This window comes from Microcebus murinus, chromosome 8, assembly GCF_040939455.1.
Source record: "Microcebus murinus isolate Inina chromosome 8, M.murinus_Inina_mat1.0, whole genome shotgun sequence".
NCBI classification, from domain to species: domain Eukaryota; kingdom Metazoa; phylum Chordata; class Mammalia; order Primates; family Cheirogaleidae; genus Microcebus; species Microcebus murinus.
Genome location: NC_134111.1, coordinates 80,664,305 through 80,683,568, shown reverse-complemented (window position 1 = coordinate 80,683,568; position 19,264 = coordinate 80,664,305). Strand labels below are relative to the sequence as shown.

Here is a 19,264-nt window from a genome sequence, read left to right as displayed (position 1 = left end):
TCAATCACATTTTCTTCTGATCTGAGATTCTCCAGTCTTAAATAATCAAATAGCTGCCATGCCTTCTGTCCCACTTTCAATATGTATAGTGCAGCAAAGAAATAAAGATTCCTTTATACCTACTACGCATGCACATAAATTTCAAAGGTGTAATTTCTTTTAATAAAAAAAATTAGAAAAATAAGGACACTCACTGATTTTACATTAATGACCAAAGTAATGCCATGTTCCAGTAACATGTCCTGTGCAATCCGAGACACCGTTTTCTCAACTAGAACCAACGTGGGTCGAACATCAACTATTCGCTGAACGTAATTCTTCAAAAATTCTCTTTCCTAAAAGGACATTTTTTAAGAAAGACACTTGCACCCAAATGTTTACAGCAGCACAATTCACAATTGCAAAGATGTGGAAACAACCCAAGTGCCCATCAATATGACTGGATTAATAAAATGTGGTATATGTATACCATGGAGTACTATCATAAAAAAAAAGAAAAATAGTGACCTAATACCTCTTATATTAACCTGGATGGAACTGGAGATAGTTCTTCTAAGTGAAGTATCACAAGAACGGAAAAACAAACACCACTTGTACTCACCATTAAGTTGGTACTAATTGATCAACACTTATGTGCACATATGGAAATAAAACTCATCAGAAATCAAGCAGGTAGGTAGGGGGGATGAGTAAATTCACACCTAATGGGTACAATGCACACTATCTGGGTGATGGGCACATTTATAACTTTCACTCAAACTGTACAAAAGCAATTTTTGTAACCAAAACATTTGTACCCCAGTAATACTTTGAAATAAATAAGATAAAATAAAATAAAGAATTCCCTTCCCTAAGTAAGATAAATCAGAAATATTATGCCTGGTACAATTCAAGACGTGGACATAGGCCGGGCGTGGTGGCTCACGCCTGTAATCCTAGCACTCTGGGAGGCCGAGGCGGGCAGATTGCTCAAGGTCAGGAGTTTGAAACCAGCCTGAGCAAGAGCGAGACCTCATCTCTACTATAAATAAAAAAGAAATTAATTGGCCAACTAATATACATAGAAAAAATTAGCCGGGCATGGTGGTGCATGCCTATAGTCCCAGCTACTCGGGAGGCTGAGGCAGGAGGATCACTTGAGCCCAGGAGTTTGAGGTTGCTGTGAGCTACGCTGACGCCATGGCACTCACTCTAGCCTGGGCAACAAAGTGAGACTCTGTCTCAAAAAAACAAAAAAGAAGACCTGGACATACATATTAAAATATCATAAGCTTGACTATCAATATCAACATCAGCCTAAATTTTCTTCATCCATAAATAAATCTGTAAGCAAATTAATTCAAACACAACCAAGAATCTCATTCATCATTTCAAACTGTTGATTATGCTGACAATAGTTTCAGGAGAAATTCGTTTCTCTAACTAATTTTACTTTGAAGAATTTTCAATTCTTAATAACCTATAAGATAAAAGCCAAGAATCCAATTCACTAGCTCTCAGAGATTAAAAAACCAGAACAACAAAAAATTTAACCTCAAAACTCCTAAAAGTAATTTCTAAGTGCTTTTACTATGGTTATAAATTCCTTTTATATTCTGAAACAAACCAGAGTATCTCTTCTTGTCTTGTGAATAACTGACTCTCTAACAGATGATATTACAGCTACTTCCTAATTCCAATCTGCCAATAGATCACAGTCTACCTAGAACAGCTATACTTAACACACTGACTGCCATGCTAGAAAAAATTTTTTTTTCCTTAGGGCCACGGTGTTTTATTACAAAAATAGAATAAAAATTTTGAAAACAAAATGATCCTTTCATTTAATGAAAAATTTCTTTTTCATTGTTTTCTGTGCATAAGTTATATGCAACTTGAAAAACAGTTCACATGGCTCCCAAAGGGAAGAGACGTGTGAGTTACATACGCTTCATGAGGCCCCAGGCTCAAAACTAGCGTGAGCTAAATACAACTCAGATGGCAGTTAATGTGTTAAAGACCTAAAACATAATGTTTAATATAATCTCATCACAAAGTCTTCATTTCAAAACTAATAAATATTGTAAATAACAACCAGAGTTAAAATAATACAATTCATTAACTGCTTCATAACATTTCTGGGCTCCAGATGAGAGACAACTGAAAGTGAGTATGTGGTCACTCCTGCTCAACATGTAAAGGTATTTTCTGAGCAAGACTGTATTAATGTTCACTGCTACCAGAAATGGACAAGCCTATTACTTGCAATGAACCTGCCCTGCGATGGAGTATATTTCTTCTCTCCTTCCTCTCTCTGTCTTACTGATAAAAATTACACATTTCAAACTCACCCACTATTAACAAAATGGAATTTTTTTACTGAAATGTGTTAAATTCCTACTTTGCTTATTAAATTGTAATTTAACAGCATTTAAAATGATTTCATCTGTGTAGCTCTAATAAAGTATAATTAGAATAAGTTGATTATATAAAAATTTCTGCCTTTGGTACAAGAATGGCAAATAAATTTCCTCTCAGTTCCAGCTCCAACCAACTATGGCTGTTCATGAAGCACCATGTTAAAAAGAAGGCCTGGTCCAAACTCAGCCAGGAGCAAGTATCAGGCACTAGGCCATAAGAATGGAACATATTATAGTAGTGGTGGACCAACAGAGCTGGGAGGCCCAGCCTTATGAAGACAGTACAAAGTCACAGGCTAACCTTTGTTTCTCGTCCTCCTTTCTCTATCTCCCTTTCAGCTTCTCAAATTAGTTATTCCCCACTGGGTGGACAAAAAAAAAATAGAAAAGAAAATGAAAAAACTCAAATCAGGAGTTAAAACTATGTTTGAAAGCATTGATGAACAAAATGCTTTATGATACATGAGTTAAACCATGCTTCTGAAGTTCACATCTGCCCAGAATAGACCTCTTTAACATGAAAAGACTTCAGTCTGTTAATCTCTTTGAAGTATGGAGTAATAATAAACTGAATAATTTAAGTATAACTTTTTCATAAAGAAACACCTGTGGATTTTAGTTATCCTAACTGAGCAACTCTAAGACATACAACTTTATGCATTTTAACATCTCTACAACCAGGATGTATCTGACAATCCATGTAGTAGTGACCTAATCTTGTGAAAGTCTTCTGCTGACATCTTCTGTGAGATACATCAAAGTATCTTAGGTTCCATGAACAATAAGAATTATGTTTCCCTTTATTCTCATTGAGTTCTCTTCTGAAAACTCATAGTAAATCAGAGGTAGAAAGGCTGGTATAAATCAGTTAGAACCCCTCGTTTTTACTGATAGCATAGCTGAATTCCAAAGAGGAAAGAGCCCCAGATAAAAGAGTTCATTAAGTAATATAGTAGAGTTTTATAAAGCACTGTGCCTTTCACTACAATTAGGTTTTTCTTCTTGGTATCTATAAATTCAGTACAAAAGTGATTGCTTCTACCACTCTTGGAAAAATGTTATTACCTATGAATTTTCAAGTAATGCTTTTCCTAAATGTTCCTGGAACCAGGTATAAGTGTTTCCACCATACTAGCATATACACATTCCTGAAAACCTTCTAATTTTTATGACCATAAACTAAAGTTAACAGCATTTATGGGAAAAAGAGGGTTGGGGCAGAAAACCTAAAACCTACGCAACTTCATATCCATAGCACCAAAAAAAAAAAAAAAAAAAAAAACCTTAAGAGAAAACCTGTACACCCCAGGCAGACAGCACAGCATGGCTAGAGGCTGCCTCAAGGGAAATTTAAAATACACAAAAACAACTGCAACACTACAACTAAAAATGGAGCTCTGAGCAGTAGAGCTACCAAGAGCCATCCAGGCCTGGTGGTGAGCCTCTCTGGGAAGAGAGCCCTGAAAGCAGATGCTTACTTTTAATTTCTTAAAACAGAGCTGAATGGGCTCCTGCCTGTTTTAGTAGCCAAGCTGAAGCTGTTTTCCTTCCCAGCTGAGGGTTATAGTCCAACTGCAGCTATTCGGGGTCCCCTTACTTGGGAAAAACCACATTGAAACCAACACAACTTGTATCTAATGTTATTCCCATTTACCAACTACATATAAGCTAATCGATGTGTTAGAAATGTTTTAGTAGAATACACTATATTATATAAGCCAGAGTCTCCCTCAGGCACCTGATAAGTTAGAGAAGTTCTCACAATAAATCAATGACCTAAGTGGGAAAGGGAAACCAGCATTTGGATTTTACTTTTTCCTCCGTATATTCCCAAAGAGTCATGTGTTCCCTTTAACACATTGAAATTTTAAAAATAATGAGTGACAGGTTTTAGTAAGCTAGTTCTAAAGTATAATGCATGCAAGTGTCATTTACAATAACTTTGTGAAATATAACAAGAGCAATCAAGTTTCTTTGCCTATTCAATTTAATCAACTACAATGAGTCAAAATAATTAAGAATTTACAAGTATCATAGTATACAAAAATCGCTCCAAATTATTATTTACAGTAATAAGTTTTTACCTGAAGTACAATAGGATCAATGCAAGTAAACTTTGTTTCTTCTCTGTAGAGATACTCAATAGAACACTTCAACAGAAGAATTTTGGGGTTTTTAATACAAGAATTCATCTACAAAAAATGAATAGTTAAAGCTTTTAAAGGTTTATACTTTGTAGATCTCCTTTAATAATAACTTTAAATTCATACTGTTCATAATTCCTACTAAAAGTATCTCATATTAGTATTAATATACTCTCATTTAGTTCTTCTGTGGTAGTGTCTCATATTTTTTCAAAGCAAATTTGTTCACAGCAATGCAAAATTCTTCAAAAATTAGCTTTGTTTTCCTAATACTAGTTTAATCTATTCCTCTATACTCTCAACTATTTTTTATTTCCAATGTTGTAAGAGACATCATGCCCTCAGTGTGTGCATGGAAAGCAGGGAGTGTTTAAAGATAGGCTATTTGACACAATCCAAGACATCAGCAACTTTTGAAAAGCAAATTTTAGTCTTTATAAAATCCAATTTAGTCTTTCTAAAACTCATTATGTTGCCCATAGTGGGCAACATAGTGAGACATCTTGGGCAACATAGTGAGACAACATCTCTACAAAAAATTTAAAAAATTAGCTGGGCATGGTGGCACACGCCTGTAGTCCTAGCTACTCAGGAGGCTGAAGCAGAAGGATCACTTGAGCCCAGGAGTTCAGGGTTACAATAAGCTATGTTCATGCCACTACACTCTAGACTGGGTGACAGAGCAAGACTAGACTCTTTGTCTCTCAAAAAAAAAAAAAAACCCACCAAAAAAAAACAAACAAGAGGGAAACAAGAGGAAGAAAAGAATTAAAAAATTAAAATGCCTCTTGAACATATTTCTAACAGAATAACTTTCCAAACAATTTTAAGTTGGCAAGCTGAATTTAGCAACATAAAGTTAAAAAAGAAAACCTTAAAGCAACTCTAGAAGAGACTTAAACAATATACCATAACCAAGCAACTAAAGCCACAGGCAGAACAGCCTAAGCCCTGCAACTAAGGTTTCAGACTGACCACACTTACAGATCCCAAACTGGCAAACGGTTCTGAAACCAGTGACTCACTAACTAGGAAACTATATTTGGGGCTCTTTTAGCAACTATAAATAAAAACTATCTCTAAATATGATCAGTGGGGCAAAACAGTCATTCATGCATGTTTTTACCACATCCACTTACAATTTTCTTCAATTCCTGAAAAAAGCACAATATACTGACCTCTTAATTCAACAAACATCATTTTAAAATTTTCCTTTAATAGGTAATGTGTTGTTTTAGTAAGACTCTATGTGGAAATACTGACCTAAATCACTGCCATGAAATATTATTGAATCCAAGAATACTTTTGTTTATCTGTGGATGCTAACAATTTTTAGGAATCTTGACGCCTTACAAACAATAAATTATTTGTTTCCGCTTAGAAAAGAATGAGAACAGGACTATGGTTTATCCATCTAGTTGCTCAAGCTAGAAATCTGCCTCAACTTTTGTTGTAACAAAATCAGTATCCCCAGAGGTGGGGCCAGGATATCTTTTTAATAAGTTCCCTTGGTGATTCTGAAGCACAGCAAGGTTTCAGAATACTGCTATATATCAATGGCATCGCAAAATGTGAGGACCAACAAATGACACTGGAAATATCTGGAGTGCCTGCTTTAAAGACAGTACAACCCTTCCCCTATCCCCCACTACACTCCCACTCTCCTAAACCTATGCAATGAGAATTTCTAGGGGTTGGGCTTAGGAATCAACTTTTTTAACAAGGTCTATAGGCAATCTGGCGATCCTGATATACACTGCACTTTGAGAATGAGAAGCCTTCCAAATAAAATTCAAGCCCCTTAGTGAGATACAAAACCCTCACCTGCTTCCTCCTACCTCATCTGTCATTTCCCATCTTACACTTAAGAACTCAGTTTCCTTAATACCTCAGGTAATCTCACCTGACTCCTTTATGCTAGTGCTAAAAAGAAGCCTAGAGGCTAAAGGTAGAGATACAAAGTGAAAAGGATAACAGAATAACATTGACAGTTCTGTAACTCAGCCCTAGAAGAGAGATCAGTTTTAGAATGCAAAGCCTTTGGAAAAACTCCAGTCTGTAAAGAAACCCTGTCTCCCTAAGACGTAGCAGGGTCAGAATTAAAATGATAAGTATCCTATCATTCTCCCAGTCTGGAAGCCTGACCTCTCCCTTCCCTCTTCTGTCTGGTGAATTCCCACTATCCAAATTTCAATCCACTCATCATTAGCTCTGGGAGATCTCCCCTAAATCTCCAAATTTCACCCCAATTGCATATTCTACTAGGTACTCAACGTTCATTCTCCTTTTCTTCTATGATTAAGGTACCCCAACTTGTTAACTTAGCACACACAGCCATGGTTTGCTAAACTTCACTGTTGAACCGAATCACATTACCTTTTTATGTGCAATGTTCTTCGTACAAACAAAGCCATTGACAACCACAGAATCAAACTTCTTTCCACCTGGGATCTAACGGAACAAGTAAGAAAACAGTAAAATCCAATGATATATCCTTGAAATCCAATCAGATGGACACTATTATTGCTTTCCATTTTTTTTAACTATTACATAACTAAATAAGACCAAAAGTTCCAGAGTATACTTCTTCCTTCCAACCAATGATTAATGGCATGTCAGCATGAAGCCTGTTTTCCCACACTCTACTCCCTAATGTACTATACCAGGTACTCTAAAATATTCACTGTCTAAATAAATGGTGCCATGTGGCAGTTAAAACCACTATTAAGTTAAACATCATAGGCAAAAAAATATAGGATACCGTTACTACATAAAAAAATATAGGATATCATTACTACGTAAATAAAGCAACTACCCACTGATTTTCCTCAGAACAGTGACAGTAATCTGTAAGAATGGGCTTTCTCATAGCTGATGTGTCAAGAGGAAGCAAGAAAGGGAGAAACTAAAATTGAGTTCTCAACTCATCCCCCATCCAACTCACTTCATCCATTTCATCTCTCACTTCCTATGTGTGGCTTCCATGACTCCTAAGTGCATCATTAGCAGAGAAGATGGCAAAACCTCCCGCTCCTCACCTAACACCCCTGAAAATAATGACTCTTTTTAGATGCCCATTAAGAGAAAAATCACAATCAGCCTTGCCTCATCAGTTCCTAGAATTAGCAAAGCATTAACAGAGCTCACTTTTTTAATGTGGACAAACTGACGGATATCCATGTCATCATCCTGGTGCTTGACATCAGGCCGGACTGTCTGAACTACTTGGCAGACCAATGACACAATGATGTCCCTCCAAGATGGTGACAATGAGTCATTATGGAGCAACTGCTGGAGTAGTGCCATCATGTGGTTATGATTAGCCGAACTACAAAAATATTACAAGAAAGAAGTTTACAAAGTTCATACTTCCAGAGACAATGATTCTGAAGACACAACAAGCAGTCTACAAAGAAATAAACATCTTAGTTACGGTTCTCAGATATTCTATACTGAAAGAATAAAATTGAATATATGCACCTTAATGATTTTGCACATAAATGAAATCTGAGAATATCTTCAACTAAGATGTCTCCTTTAATTCCCAGAAATTAAATTTTAACACATAAAATGTGGATAGACAAGCACAGAGTGGGATGCTTTGTTCGATAAGAAATTTCATTGGAAATCAGAAGAGGCTTTATGTTCAAGTATTCTTAGTATTTTTTACTTTATTTAAGGAAGAGGGACTATGCATATGCCTATCAGGCCATTGAAGATTATAAAAATTAAAATTAAAAAGCTCACTGCCTTACAGCAACCTCTCCATAGCTTGCTTCTCCCCATTCTCTTCCCTCAGGAGCTCCAGGTTGTTATGATGCCAGCCCAAAGGTGTGAAAGGCAGCTCTTTGGATTTTTCCTCTACCCGACGATTAAATAAGGATTCTAAGTAGGGTATAAAATAAGCAGTTATTACTTCCATCATCATGTTTTATACCATCTACTGGTATATTTAGAAATTACCAATTTCTCTTTAAATTTTTTAAGTTGGCCAATATAAGTTATTGTTCTAAAAAGGCAAGGACATGTAACAAATACATAAGTAAAATACATAATACATAAATACATTAAAAACACATAATTTAAAAAACTAAAACAGCAGTAATCAGCAACAGCCAAAATCAGAGACAGAACTGTAAGAGGCAAATTTACATATGTAACTAGGACTTTGAAGCCAATAATTACAAACACAGCTTCTGAAAAGGCAAATAAAATGAGATTTTTGCATTGTCCTTTTATTTATTTTGGAACACTAAAAAAGGAGGGTGTTAATTTTCCCTATAAAATCACAAACTGAAAACTGCATTCAACAGAAATCTGAATGCTAGCAGAACAACATGTGACAATGTGGGTGCTGAACTTTCAAGCCCAGCTGATATCCCAAAACAGCAGATGACGGTATGCAAAGTCTATCTATTCAGACAATCTTTACTAATGTTTCTCTTTCAATACTGGTACAGAGGCTTTTTAACAAAATTTTAACAAGATAGACTCAAAAATAAAATATAAATATTAAAACATATTAAATAGCAATTTATGCAAAATTTTGTAAAATCTTTAAATTTTTAAAAGGGTGAAAATTGATTAAGACAAAAAAATTGGTAATAAATGTCTTACAAAAGGTGTTCACTAAGTGATTGTTGAATGTGACTAAATAAATGGAAAGAGGTGGGAAAAGCTTACCAAATTCTCTAACTCTTCCCCTCTTAAAGCAAACCAAACAAAAAAGCTTTCACCCAACAGTCCAGCAAACAACACAGTAAAGCACATGGTCCAAGACACGTGAGGTACAAGAACTGTATATTTCAATTACGTGAACAGCCAGTCTATGAACGTCTAGTTGAACCAGATGCTTGGAGGTGAATTCAGAAGCACTGCCAAGTTACAAGATCAGCTGTACACATGGCCTCCTTCCAGCTTGCCCTACCTTCTTTTATCTGAAACCATGAGAGCCAAAAAGACACTAGGAAGGGAACTTTTCTCCCATTATCTGGGGCCTAACCTGGGAAGTGTTTATGGCCCAATTAGCAATGTCTTTATTCCACAGGAAGTTAAGCAGGGAAAGGGTGAGAAAATGTTTACATTCTTCCACACTCCTTTTGTCCAAAAGAAATCGATCATCAGAGTTAGTTCTTTATTCTCTTCTGCCTACTTCTCTTCCCAACTCCATAAAGCAAGCAGCATCCTTAACTGGATGAGATCTGTTTTGTGGGCTTTTTGACAAATGTGATCATCTTTGATGATGTATATATCAATAGTTTATATTACCTTTACAACATAGGAAAGTATAAACTATTTATGCCTTTAAAAGGGTAAGATTCAAGTTCTACTTAAATGTTTTTTGAGTTTTTTTTGTTTTTTGTGTGTGTGTTTTTTTGGGGTTTTTTTTGAGATAGGGTCTGGCTCAGTTGCCCAGGCTAGAGTGCAGTGTCATTTGCTCACTGGAAACTCAAACTCCTGGACTCAAGTGTTCCTCCTGCCTCAGCCTCCCGAGTAGCTGGACTACAGGCACATGTCACCATGCCCAGCTAATGAAATTCTACTTAAAAGTTTTTAAAAATTTAATTTTTAGCTAAAAGACCTCCTTCTGTCAAACCAAGTCCAAGTTTATATTCTTGGTTTTCAACATTTTCAAAGTCACTATATGTATTAAAAACTGTGTTCCCATGATACTAACATAACCAAATATATTTTCAGCACTTTCTCTATGCCAATCAATGTGCTAGGTCCTAAATATATCTTCATGAAAAAAAGAGACACCACCCCATGTATGGCTGTTGATAAAATTACCTTTGATGAAGGCATCACTTATTGAGAGCTGCTGTCCTCCAGTGTCAGAAATCAAATACTCTGCATACCAGGAAGAGAACAGAGAGGAAGAAGGAAAGGGAAGACGAATGACTACAACATGCCAGCATAATTATACAGAGAACACACCCCCACACAAAGTATTACTCATACTAAACCTACCACTGTCCTACACATTCAAGAAAGCTTTGGGCTAAAATGCCTCTTTATACTTGTTCTGCATACTTCATACTAAACTTAATAGACTTGTATTAATAATTCAACAGAACCATGAAACAGTTCACCTTAATTCAAATGTCAGATAATCTTTAACAAATTATTTTTCTTTTACCAAAAACAAACCAGTTTTTGAAAACTGAAACAGCAATTTATATGACAACTGTAAAAGATTACGCTATTTTTCTCATTTATAACTGTACTTAACAAAGACTTTGTCTATACCCAAGGCACTTCACAAATAGAGAACTCACCTGATAAAATATAAGGTTTTTGTAAATTTCAAAATATGACCTATAAAACAAATTAATACAAAAGTGATACTACTAGGGAATAAAAATATAACTCATCTGGATTTTTATTGGTTTCGAATAAGTATTTTTGTTTTTCAGAAATTCGGTAGAACACTGTCAAATTTTTGCCAGACAACAACTGTTGAACACACACTGAATGCCTTTAAAATATTAAATATTTTTCTTATGAGTGAAACTTACTCTTTACTTCCCCATGAACTTTTCTCTAGGTATGTGACCAAGCATAGCTCAAATAAGGTTCTTTCCATTATGCAAATTAAAACATACCACCTTTTAACTTCTTTAGGTAAAGGGGTTCTCACCAAAATTTTTCCAAGTTCATTTACAAATGGGCTTTAAAAGTCAATATGTTTATAAGCCAGTATGCTCATCCTTTCAACCAAAAAAAAGAGAAAATATTTTACTTAGAAAATTCGAGTGTACCATGCCAAACACAATAAAATCAAGTGAATAAGACAGATGTTATACTTTATTTCTACTCTTCCTTCACAGAAATAGCGCCAAATTCTTTTACTTAAACTAATGTATTGTTCTTTAGAAGCCTTACTTCTCACACTAAAGCTTAAATATATGAGACTCCAGACATGATGAATTTTCCCCATTTTATTATGAAAAAATTTCAAACATGTAGAAAGTGCTGTATACCATCCACCTAGAGTCAAAAATTGTTAAGGACTTGCCATATATGTGTGTGCTTTTTTTCCTGACCATTTGAAGTTACACGTATCATGATGCTTTACCACCACCAAGTCAGCATGCCTCTCTTATTAATGAGGGCATTCTTCTTTAAAGCCACAATACTATTTACATACTTGAGAAAACAGACAATGTCTTAATGTCACAGAATTGGTCCATATCCAAATTTATCCAACTGTCCCCAAAATGTCTTTAAAAGGTAATTTTTTTCCCTCCAACCTGGATCCAATAAGGTTCATACATGGCATCTGGTTATTGTGTCTCTTCATTCTCTTTTAATCTAGAATAGACCCTCTACCTGTTTTCCTTTTTTTTTTTTTTTTTTTTTTTTTTATTTGAGACAGAGTCTCAGTCTGTTACACAGGCTAGAGTAAGTGCTGTGGCATCAGGCTAGCTCACAGCAACCTCAAACTCCTGGGCTCAAGTGATCCTCCTGCCTCAGCTTCCCAAGCAGCTGGGACTACAGGCCCTCACCACCACACCCAACTGATTTTTTGTTTCTATTTTCAGTGGGCCAGCTAATCTTTTTTTCTACCTTTAGTAGAGACAGGATCTCACTCTTGGTCAGGCTGGTCTCAAACTCCTGACCTCAAGCGATTCTCCAGCCTCGGCCTCCCAGACTGCTAGGATTACAGGTGTGAGCCACCACACCCAGCCCGTTTTCCTTTTTTTTTTTTTTTTTAATTTATTATACTTTCTCTTATTTTTTTTTCCTTTTTGCTTGACCATTCTGAGCATTGTACATTTTCCTTTTCTTGATAATGAATTTTGAAAGAACCCATGCCAAATGTCCTGTGAAATGTCCCACATTCTGGATATGATCGATTGTTTTCTCATTGTATGTTTAACTTGCTCCTCCATTCCACATTTTCCTATACACAGAAAATTAGATCTAAAGGCTTGTGGAGGCCGGGCGTGGCGGTTCACGCCTGTAATCCTAGCACTCTGGGAGGCCGAGGCGGGAGGATTGCTTGAGGTCAGGAGTTCAAAACCAGCCTGAGCAAGAGTGAGACCCATCTCTACTATAAATAGAAAGAAATTAACTGACCAACTAATATATACAGAAAATTAGCCGGGCATGGTGGCACATGCCTGTAGTCCCAGCTACTCAGGAGACTGAGGCAATAGGATTGCTTGAGCCCAAGAGTTTGAGGTTGCTGTGAGCTAGGCTGACGCCACGGCACTCACTCTAGCCTGGGCAACAAAGCGAGATTCTGTCTCAAAAAAGGAAGGCTTGTGGAAGCCATGATTTTCACTTTCTTCTCTAGGTTCTACTTGCTAACTTTCCAAGAATGGTTCAGAATCCTGCTTGCAACACATAAATAAAATGTATTATAATTGTGCAACTCTCCAAGACCAACAGTGAAAAATTAATCAACCAGAAGGTCATACTCAGTTTTACAAATTTCTTTAATTAAGAGGTGTTCTTACATAACATAAAAAGCATGAGTAGTTTTGGTTAAAGTACAAATATTTCAACCAATTTTATAAAGCCAAATTTCCTCCTCAACCTTAAAAGATAGAGGATGATCCATAAGAAGATTTAATAAGATTCTTTTTTTTTAAGTTTCTTTTTTTTTTTGAGACAGTGTCTCACTCTGTTGCACACCCAATTCACCTTTAGTTTTAATAGAAAAATAAAAACTATTTGTATTCATTTAAAGAGAAAAAAATCAGAGGCAGAAGAATTCTATTATTCTTTTATATAACTAATGCAAGTTCACTCTGCAATCTTTCCTTTCTATTAATCAGCAGTCATCTTAACTACAACACAGAGCAAAATATTGTATTATATCTCAACTTTACATGAAAAATGTAAAAGGAATAATTCTTGTTAATATGGTAATAAAAGAGAACTATGAAAGCAAGATGCATTTACTTAGGGATTTATAAAGCCCTCAAATTATAGATTCTCAAGGTTGTAAGTGACCTAAGTGGTCAATTAAATAATTACCTTCTTTCTAATACTGGACTGCCTTTATAATCTTTTAACTAAGCAGGCTAAAGCTGTGGTCCCCAGCACCAGGGCTGCAGACCAGTACCTGTCCAGGGCCTGTTAAGAGCTGGGCCACATAGCAGGAGGTGAGCGGACAGGGAGCAAAGTTTCATCTGTATTTACGGCCGCTTCCCATAGCTCGCATCATTGCCTGACCTCTGCCTCCCCCACAAATGTATCATCTTCTCCTGCCCTATCAATTTCATATCACCATAAAAGATGGAAATGGGGTTGTTTTGGAATGACATATGTTGGTTAACCAATGTCAGTGCCCAGTCACCACCAATCCCTTTTCTAAATACCATAGTACATTCTGTTCATTAAACTTTTCTACAATTTTGCCAGCTTCTAATGTCAAGTCAAGAATCCCTTTTCGAAAAAATTTAATGCATCTATCACCAGTCATCTAGACTCTGTGCCACTCTTCATAATTCTTCAAAGATAACAAACTCTGGCTCCAAGATCCCATATCTAAAGTCTTTCAATAATCTGGCATACAGTTTGCCTAAACCTGGCAACAGACTTACTTAAAATAACCAGGCATTCTCTGTCTTCATTACCTTGAACTTTACTTTCCTCTTAGCCATTATCTTTCCTGATAAGATTAATCTTGACAGAGAAAAAACAAGCTTCTTTCAGTCATCAATCAATATATCACTTTTCCCAAACAACTGGTCTAATTTTTCTTTCTGTCACAATATAAATCTTTTCTCAGATATCCTTGGCATTTTCGCCAACCCCTCAGTGCCAACTGAACTTCTGCTATCCTGTCATTTTTCTTAACAGTACTAGCTCCTCTTTCAGATTCTTCCTCATATGAAAGCTGCTGTTCACACATAAACAATCTTTTTAAAGTTTTGAGATCAAAATAATTAAAAAGGGGGGAAAAAAGGGTTGACATCAGAGCAGTTCCAGAGTCATGATTTTTTTTTCAACTGCAGGTGCTTCCCCTTTTATTTTCTTTGGAGATACAATCTGAGGTTGCCCTGTAAAATGTCACCATTGGGGCCTCCTGTTACATTCCTCTCCCAAAGTTCTGAAGTCAGATTTCCTAATGTAAATGACTCGCTATGCTCAGCGGTCCACCTTGTGCTATTATAAATTCTATAATGACAGATTTGACATGATTTTCTTCATGACTTTCAAAACTTCCTTAACTTTCCAAGATGTAAAATCATTAGCAAGTCAAAAGGGTACTTAATTCTCCATTTTCAGCAAAATGAAACTGCCAACAGATATGTCCAGAGAACAGATATCCTCTGACATGTGTACCTCTGACTCGCACCCATCAGTTTATATTCAAAAGCAGCATAATATTCTCCATGTGACCACCATCAACAGATAATTCTCACATAACTGCCACATCTGCTTTACTATCCTTCCATACTCACCCAAATGTTCACCATCATTTTTCTAATTTCTACTTTGAGGACTGCCATAAAGACATATATTTTACTCGTGGTCAAGGCTAGGCAAGTCTCCTCCTTGACCACTTTACCACATCCTCTCTCTCTAAATTTCTTATTTTTAAATAAGATATACCTTTTTATTACTATAACTCTTCAATGCCATTTTAGCACATCTTGATAATGGCTAATGCTGATAATTATGAGAAATTTCTTATAGAAATTTGTTATAAATTTGTTTCAAATTATTTTTAAGAACTTCTTCTTTTCCGATCATATTTTTAGGCTCAAAATAGAAAGTAGCAAAGAATCAGGCAAGCATTTCAAGTCTAAGGGAAGAGACAATTCAACTTTAGAGCATTAAATGTTCAAAATTCAAACTCCAAATGAAATTATGGAAAGAAGTGCTTCATCTTTGTAATGATGACTTTTTAGTTAATATGATATAAAATGATGATAATAATATAATAAAATCCCATAGTTATTTACTCAAGTATTTTTTATTTATTTATACATAATGCCATTTTAGGGCTATAGTTTTTTTTTTTTTTTCTGAGAGTCTCACTTTATCACCCAGGCTGCAGTGCAGTGGCATGATCAGAGCTCACTGTAGCTTCCAATTCCTGGGCTCAAGTGATCCTCCTCAGCCTCTCAAAGCACTAAAGCACAGGGATTGTAGACAGGAGCTACTGGGCCCAGCCTAGGGCTATGATTTAAATGGGCTTTTAATTATACACAACAGAGTAAACCTCATCATCCATTTAAAAAGCAGGCATTTCTCTTCTTACTTGCTGCTATGTTAGATTTCAGTAATGGTTTACATTATTTTTCCTTTTATACCAAATGTCTTTTGAATATGGCCATTATTATTTTTTGAGTCAATATACTAAAGCATCAAATAAGATAGCTAAAAATAAAGAATGAATTCATTTCATACATATCGTATATACATAATAAGCATTTTAAATTATAGTGGAAAGATGTTTTGAAATGTGTGAATGATTTTCCCCCAATCTAGTGCAAGCACCTTAACAGGTTTAGTGAAATACTATGTTACAGGGTAACGGCAAAGGCAAATAGGCTTTAAAATATTAAATGAAGAAAGAGAAAAGAATAGAGCAGAACATCCATGTTATAAATGCAAAGAAATAAATGCCACCTTGGAAGTTGCACATTATGAGAAAAAACAGTCAGAAGTAATTCCTTTTAAAGACTACAAGCTTTAAACTGGGCATGGTGGTACTGAGGGAGAAAACAAGAAATAAAAGGAATAAACTAAAAAAGGTATAAGGAGGAGGTGTGGGGAAAATGAGAAAGGGTGGAACAAAACCCACACCAAATCTCCTCAGCCATATGGGACAGAGGAAGCCAGAAGGACAGGCTGACATGAGATCCTATGGCCCAGCTCTCCAGCATGTGTTTGGATTCCAGATGGTGACTACCTCCTACCTTTTTGGTCAGCAGGGTGAGGGGGCACATGTGGGTACTTGGAGGGCTTCTTGATATGGAAGTTCACGTTGTCCAGCTCCACGTTCAGGCTGATAGAAGCAGCTGAGTCACTGTCCACTGTGGACTGGAAACTGCTGACTGATGTGCGCTTGCTAGGACTGGCAGAATCTTTTAGTGTTGGGGAGGGTAAAGAAATACAGGGAGAGGAGGGGAGTAAAAATGGGTTTTATCGGGGTATTGGAGGAAAGGAGAAAAATGATTTTTTAATATACAAGCCCAATGTGCAATACCAAAATGGATACAGTATTTTCATGTACTTCTGTGTAGACTTAATAAAATTTGAACAAGTTAAATATAAAATCAATTTTTTAAATAAAGAAATATATTGGAGGTTCTGCAGAGAAAAAGTCTGATATCAAAGTGAAAAGGTGAGAAAGTTGTCTGCTGCAATATTATTAGTTCAGTTATTTTTAAGCTGCTGCAAACTACAGACTACAGTAAAATCTAGAAATGTCAGTTGCCTAACAAGATGTTTAAGAAAATACTGTATCTAAGACAAGACTGCTATCAGATGTTTACATTTAGGTGGAGCCATAAATTGTATAGACTTGTTTCAGCTAAAACAAGACACTCATTTTATCATACTTACACAGTAATGACCCATAAACACCAAAATGTTAGAAAGTTAAACTCACTAGCCAAATTATCGTCACCTTCTTCAGCTATCTGTTCTGTGTCGCTGTCATCAAACTTTATGTCTTTAAACCAGGATGGCTCAGAGTGTCCTTCCACAGAGTTCACCGAGTCACTGTCTGGAGAAGGTGTCTCAGAAAATTCTGTACTCTGAAAGGATTAAGACAGGATCCAAGCAATTGACCCTCAATGGCAACAATGTTAAGGCTGTCACACAACAAATAAATTGTAGCCCAATAGTTCTACAAATCTAACAACTGAATAAACTTATATAAAAATAAACAAATTAACAAAACCAAGCTATAAAACAACATTATATTGGCATTCTGCTCTTAAAATTATAATTTTCATTAACTAGAAGGCTTAAGTAGCATATTATGAACAAACCATTATTCTGATACAGATTTTACAGTGTTTCATTTCACTCATTAGTCCTGAGAGTGAAGATAGCTTAGAACTTATTCTAACCCTGGGCGAACTCTAGGACACATCCTAGAAAATAACTTTTAACAAATCATACCACAATAGAATTTGGGGTCATTTGTCTTTTCTAACCATCAAGTTTCTAATTTTAGTTCTCAAAGGTTTTAAACATTATACAGTTGACCCTTGAACATGGGTCTGAACTGCTCCAGTCCACTTATATGCAGACACAGTTTCTTCCACCTCTGCTACCCTGAGACCAACCCAGCAAGACCAATCCCTCTTCTTCCTCAACCTATTCAACATGAAGATGAAGATGACGACCTTCACGATGATCCATTTTTACTTAATGTATAGTAAATATATTTTCACTTCCTTATGATTTTCTCAACATTTTCTTTTCTCTAGCTTACTTTATTGTAAGAACACAGTATATAATATGTATATAACACACAAAATATGTGTTACTCAACTCTATGTCATTGCTAAGGCTTCTGGTCAACAGTAGGCTATTAGTAATCAAGTTTCAGAGGAAACAAAAGTTATACATAGATTTTCAACTGCTCAGAAGATCAGCAACCCTGACCCCCAAGTTGTTAAAGAGTAAACTCTATGTGTGTGTGTGTGCATGTGTGTATGTAACATATATCAAATTATATAAGCCAAAAGTGAAAGTACATCTTTCTTAAAAGTTTTACCTTTAAATTTCCATTTCCCTAACATAAAAAAAGATTTTATTATTATACAATAGTGCTAAACAGTCAAAATGTATTTCAATAAGTGACATTAAATTTTTCAATCATTTTATTATGTATATTTCCTATTAGTTCTATGAAAATAGGAATGTATTAATAAAACTGAAAAACATTAAATGACAAGCAACTATATAATACCCATAAGACAAATTTAAGAAAAGCCATACAAACTGAATCAAGTGTTTGACTCTAATAGGTTTCTCATCACCAGTACCTACCAACTAAATAATGTTTTAACTTTCCTGAAACAGCAGGAAAAACATATTTTAAAAAAGTATCTTTGGGTGTAGTGGCTCACATCTGTAATCCTAGCTCTCTGGGAGGCCGAGGTGAGAGGATTGCTCAAGGTCAGGAGTTCCAAACCAGCCTGAGCAAGAGCAAGACCCTATCTCTGCTAAAAATAGAAAGAAATTAATTGGCCAACTAAAAATATATAGAAAAAATTAGCCAGGCATGGTGGTGCATGCCTGTAGTCCCAGCTACTTGGGAGGCTGAGGCAGGAGGATCACTTGAGACCCAGAGTTGGAGGTTGCTGTGAGCTAGGCTGACGCCACGGCACTGTAGCCCAGGCAACAGAGTGAGACTCTGTCTCAAAAAAAAAAAAAAAAAGGATCTTTGGGTAACTAAACTACTTTTTATTCCTACTGATAAAGACATCAAAACAAGCTTGCTATATTCTTATGAGCCGTAAACACTGGAAAGTACCTGCAGTGGTCTGTACAGTGCATACTCATCTCTGAAAATCTGGTCATGATGACTAACACAATCCAGCCAACGTCCATCAACCATTGCTTGTCCAATTGCTATAGCCTGTGCCCTGAATCAAGATGCATGAAAATAAAGTTTTAAAAGTCAGGCAAAATAATTTCAATAATTTATAATATAAGATACAACCTTAATTTTTTTTTTCAGTTCTAATCAGAGTTGGAATTTCAAATGATCCTTGGATAGGTAAGGAATAAAAA

General features: G+C 35.8%; 1 protein-coding gene across 9 annotated transcripts in view; it reads right to left on the bottom strand.

Moving 5' to 3' along the window:
- Positions 1-19,264, bottom strand: part of PIKFYVE (phosphoinositide kinase, FYVE-type zinc finger containing) — an 83,507-nt gene that overhangs the window by 37,267 nt on the left and 26,976 nt on the right. For 3 of the 9 annotated variants that reach the window (XM_012752097.3, XM_012752098.3, XM_012752100.3), the window contains 9 exons: positions 19,005-19,116; positions 17,124-17,271; positions 16,429-16,596; positions 10,334-10,393; positions 8,299-8,428; positions 7,691-7,871; positions 6,920-6,994; positions 4,484-4,591; positions 195-335 (listed from right to left, as the gene is read on the bottom strand). In XM_012752097.3, the coding sequence (XP_012607551.2) occupies positions 195-335; positions 4,484-4,591; positions 6,920-6,994; positions 7,691-7,871; positions 8,299-8,428; positions 10,334-10,393; positions 16,429-16,596; positions 17,124-17,271; positions 19,005-19,116 (1,123 nt within the window). Of the gene's footprint in view, positions 1-194; positions 336-4,483; positions 4,592-6,919; positions 6,995-7,690; positions 7,872-8,298; positions 8,429-10,333; positions 10,394-16,417; positions 16,597-17,123; positions 17,272-19,004; positions 19,117-19,264 lie in introns of those variants that run through there. The other 6 variants (XM_012752101.3, XM_012752102.3, XM_012752104.3 and 3 more) reach the window with 4 other exon arrangements.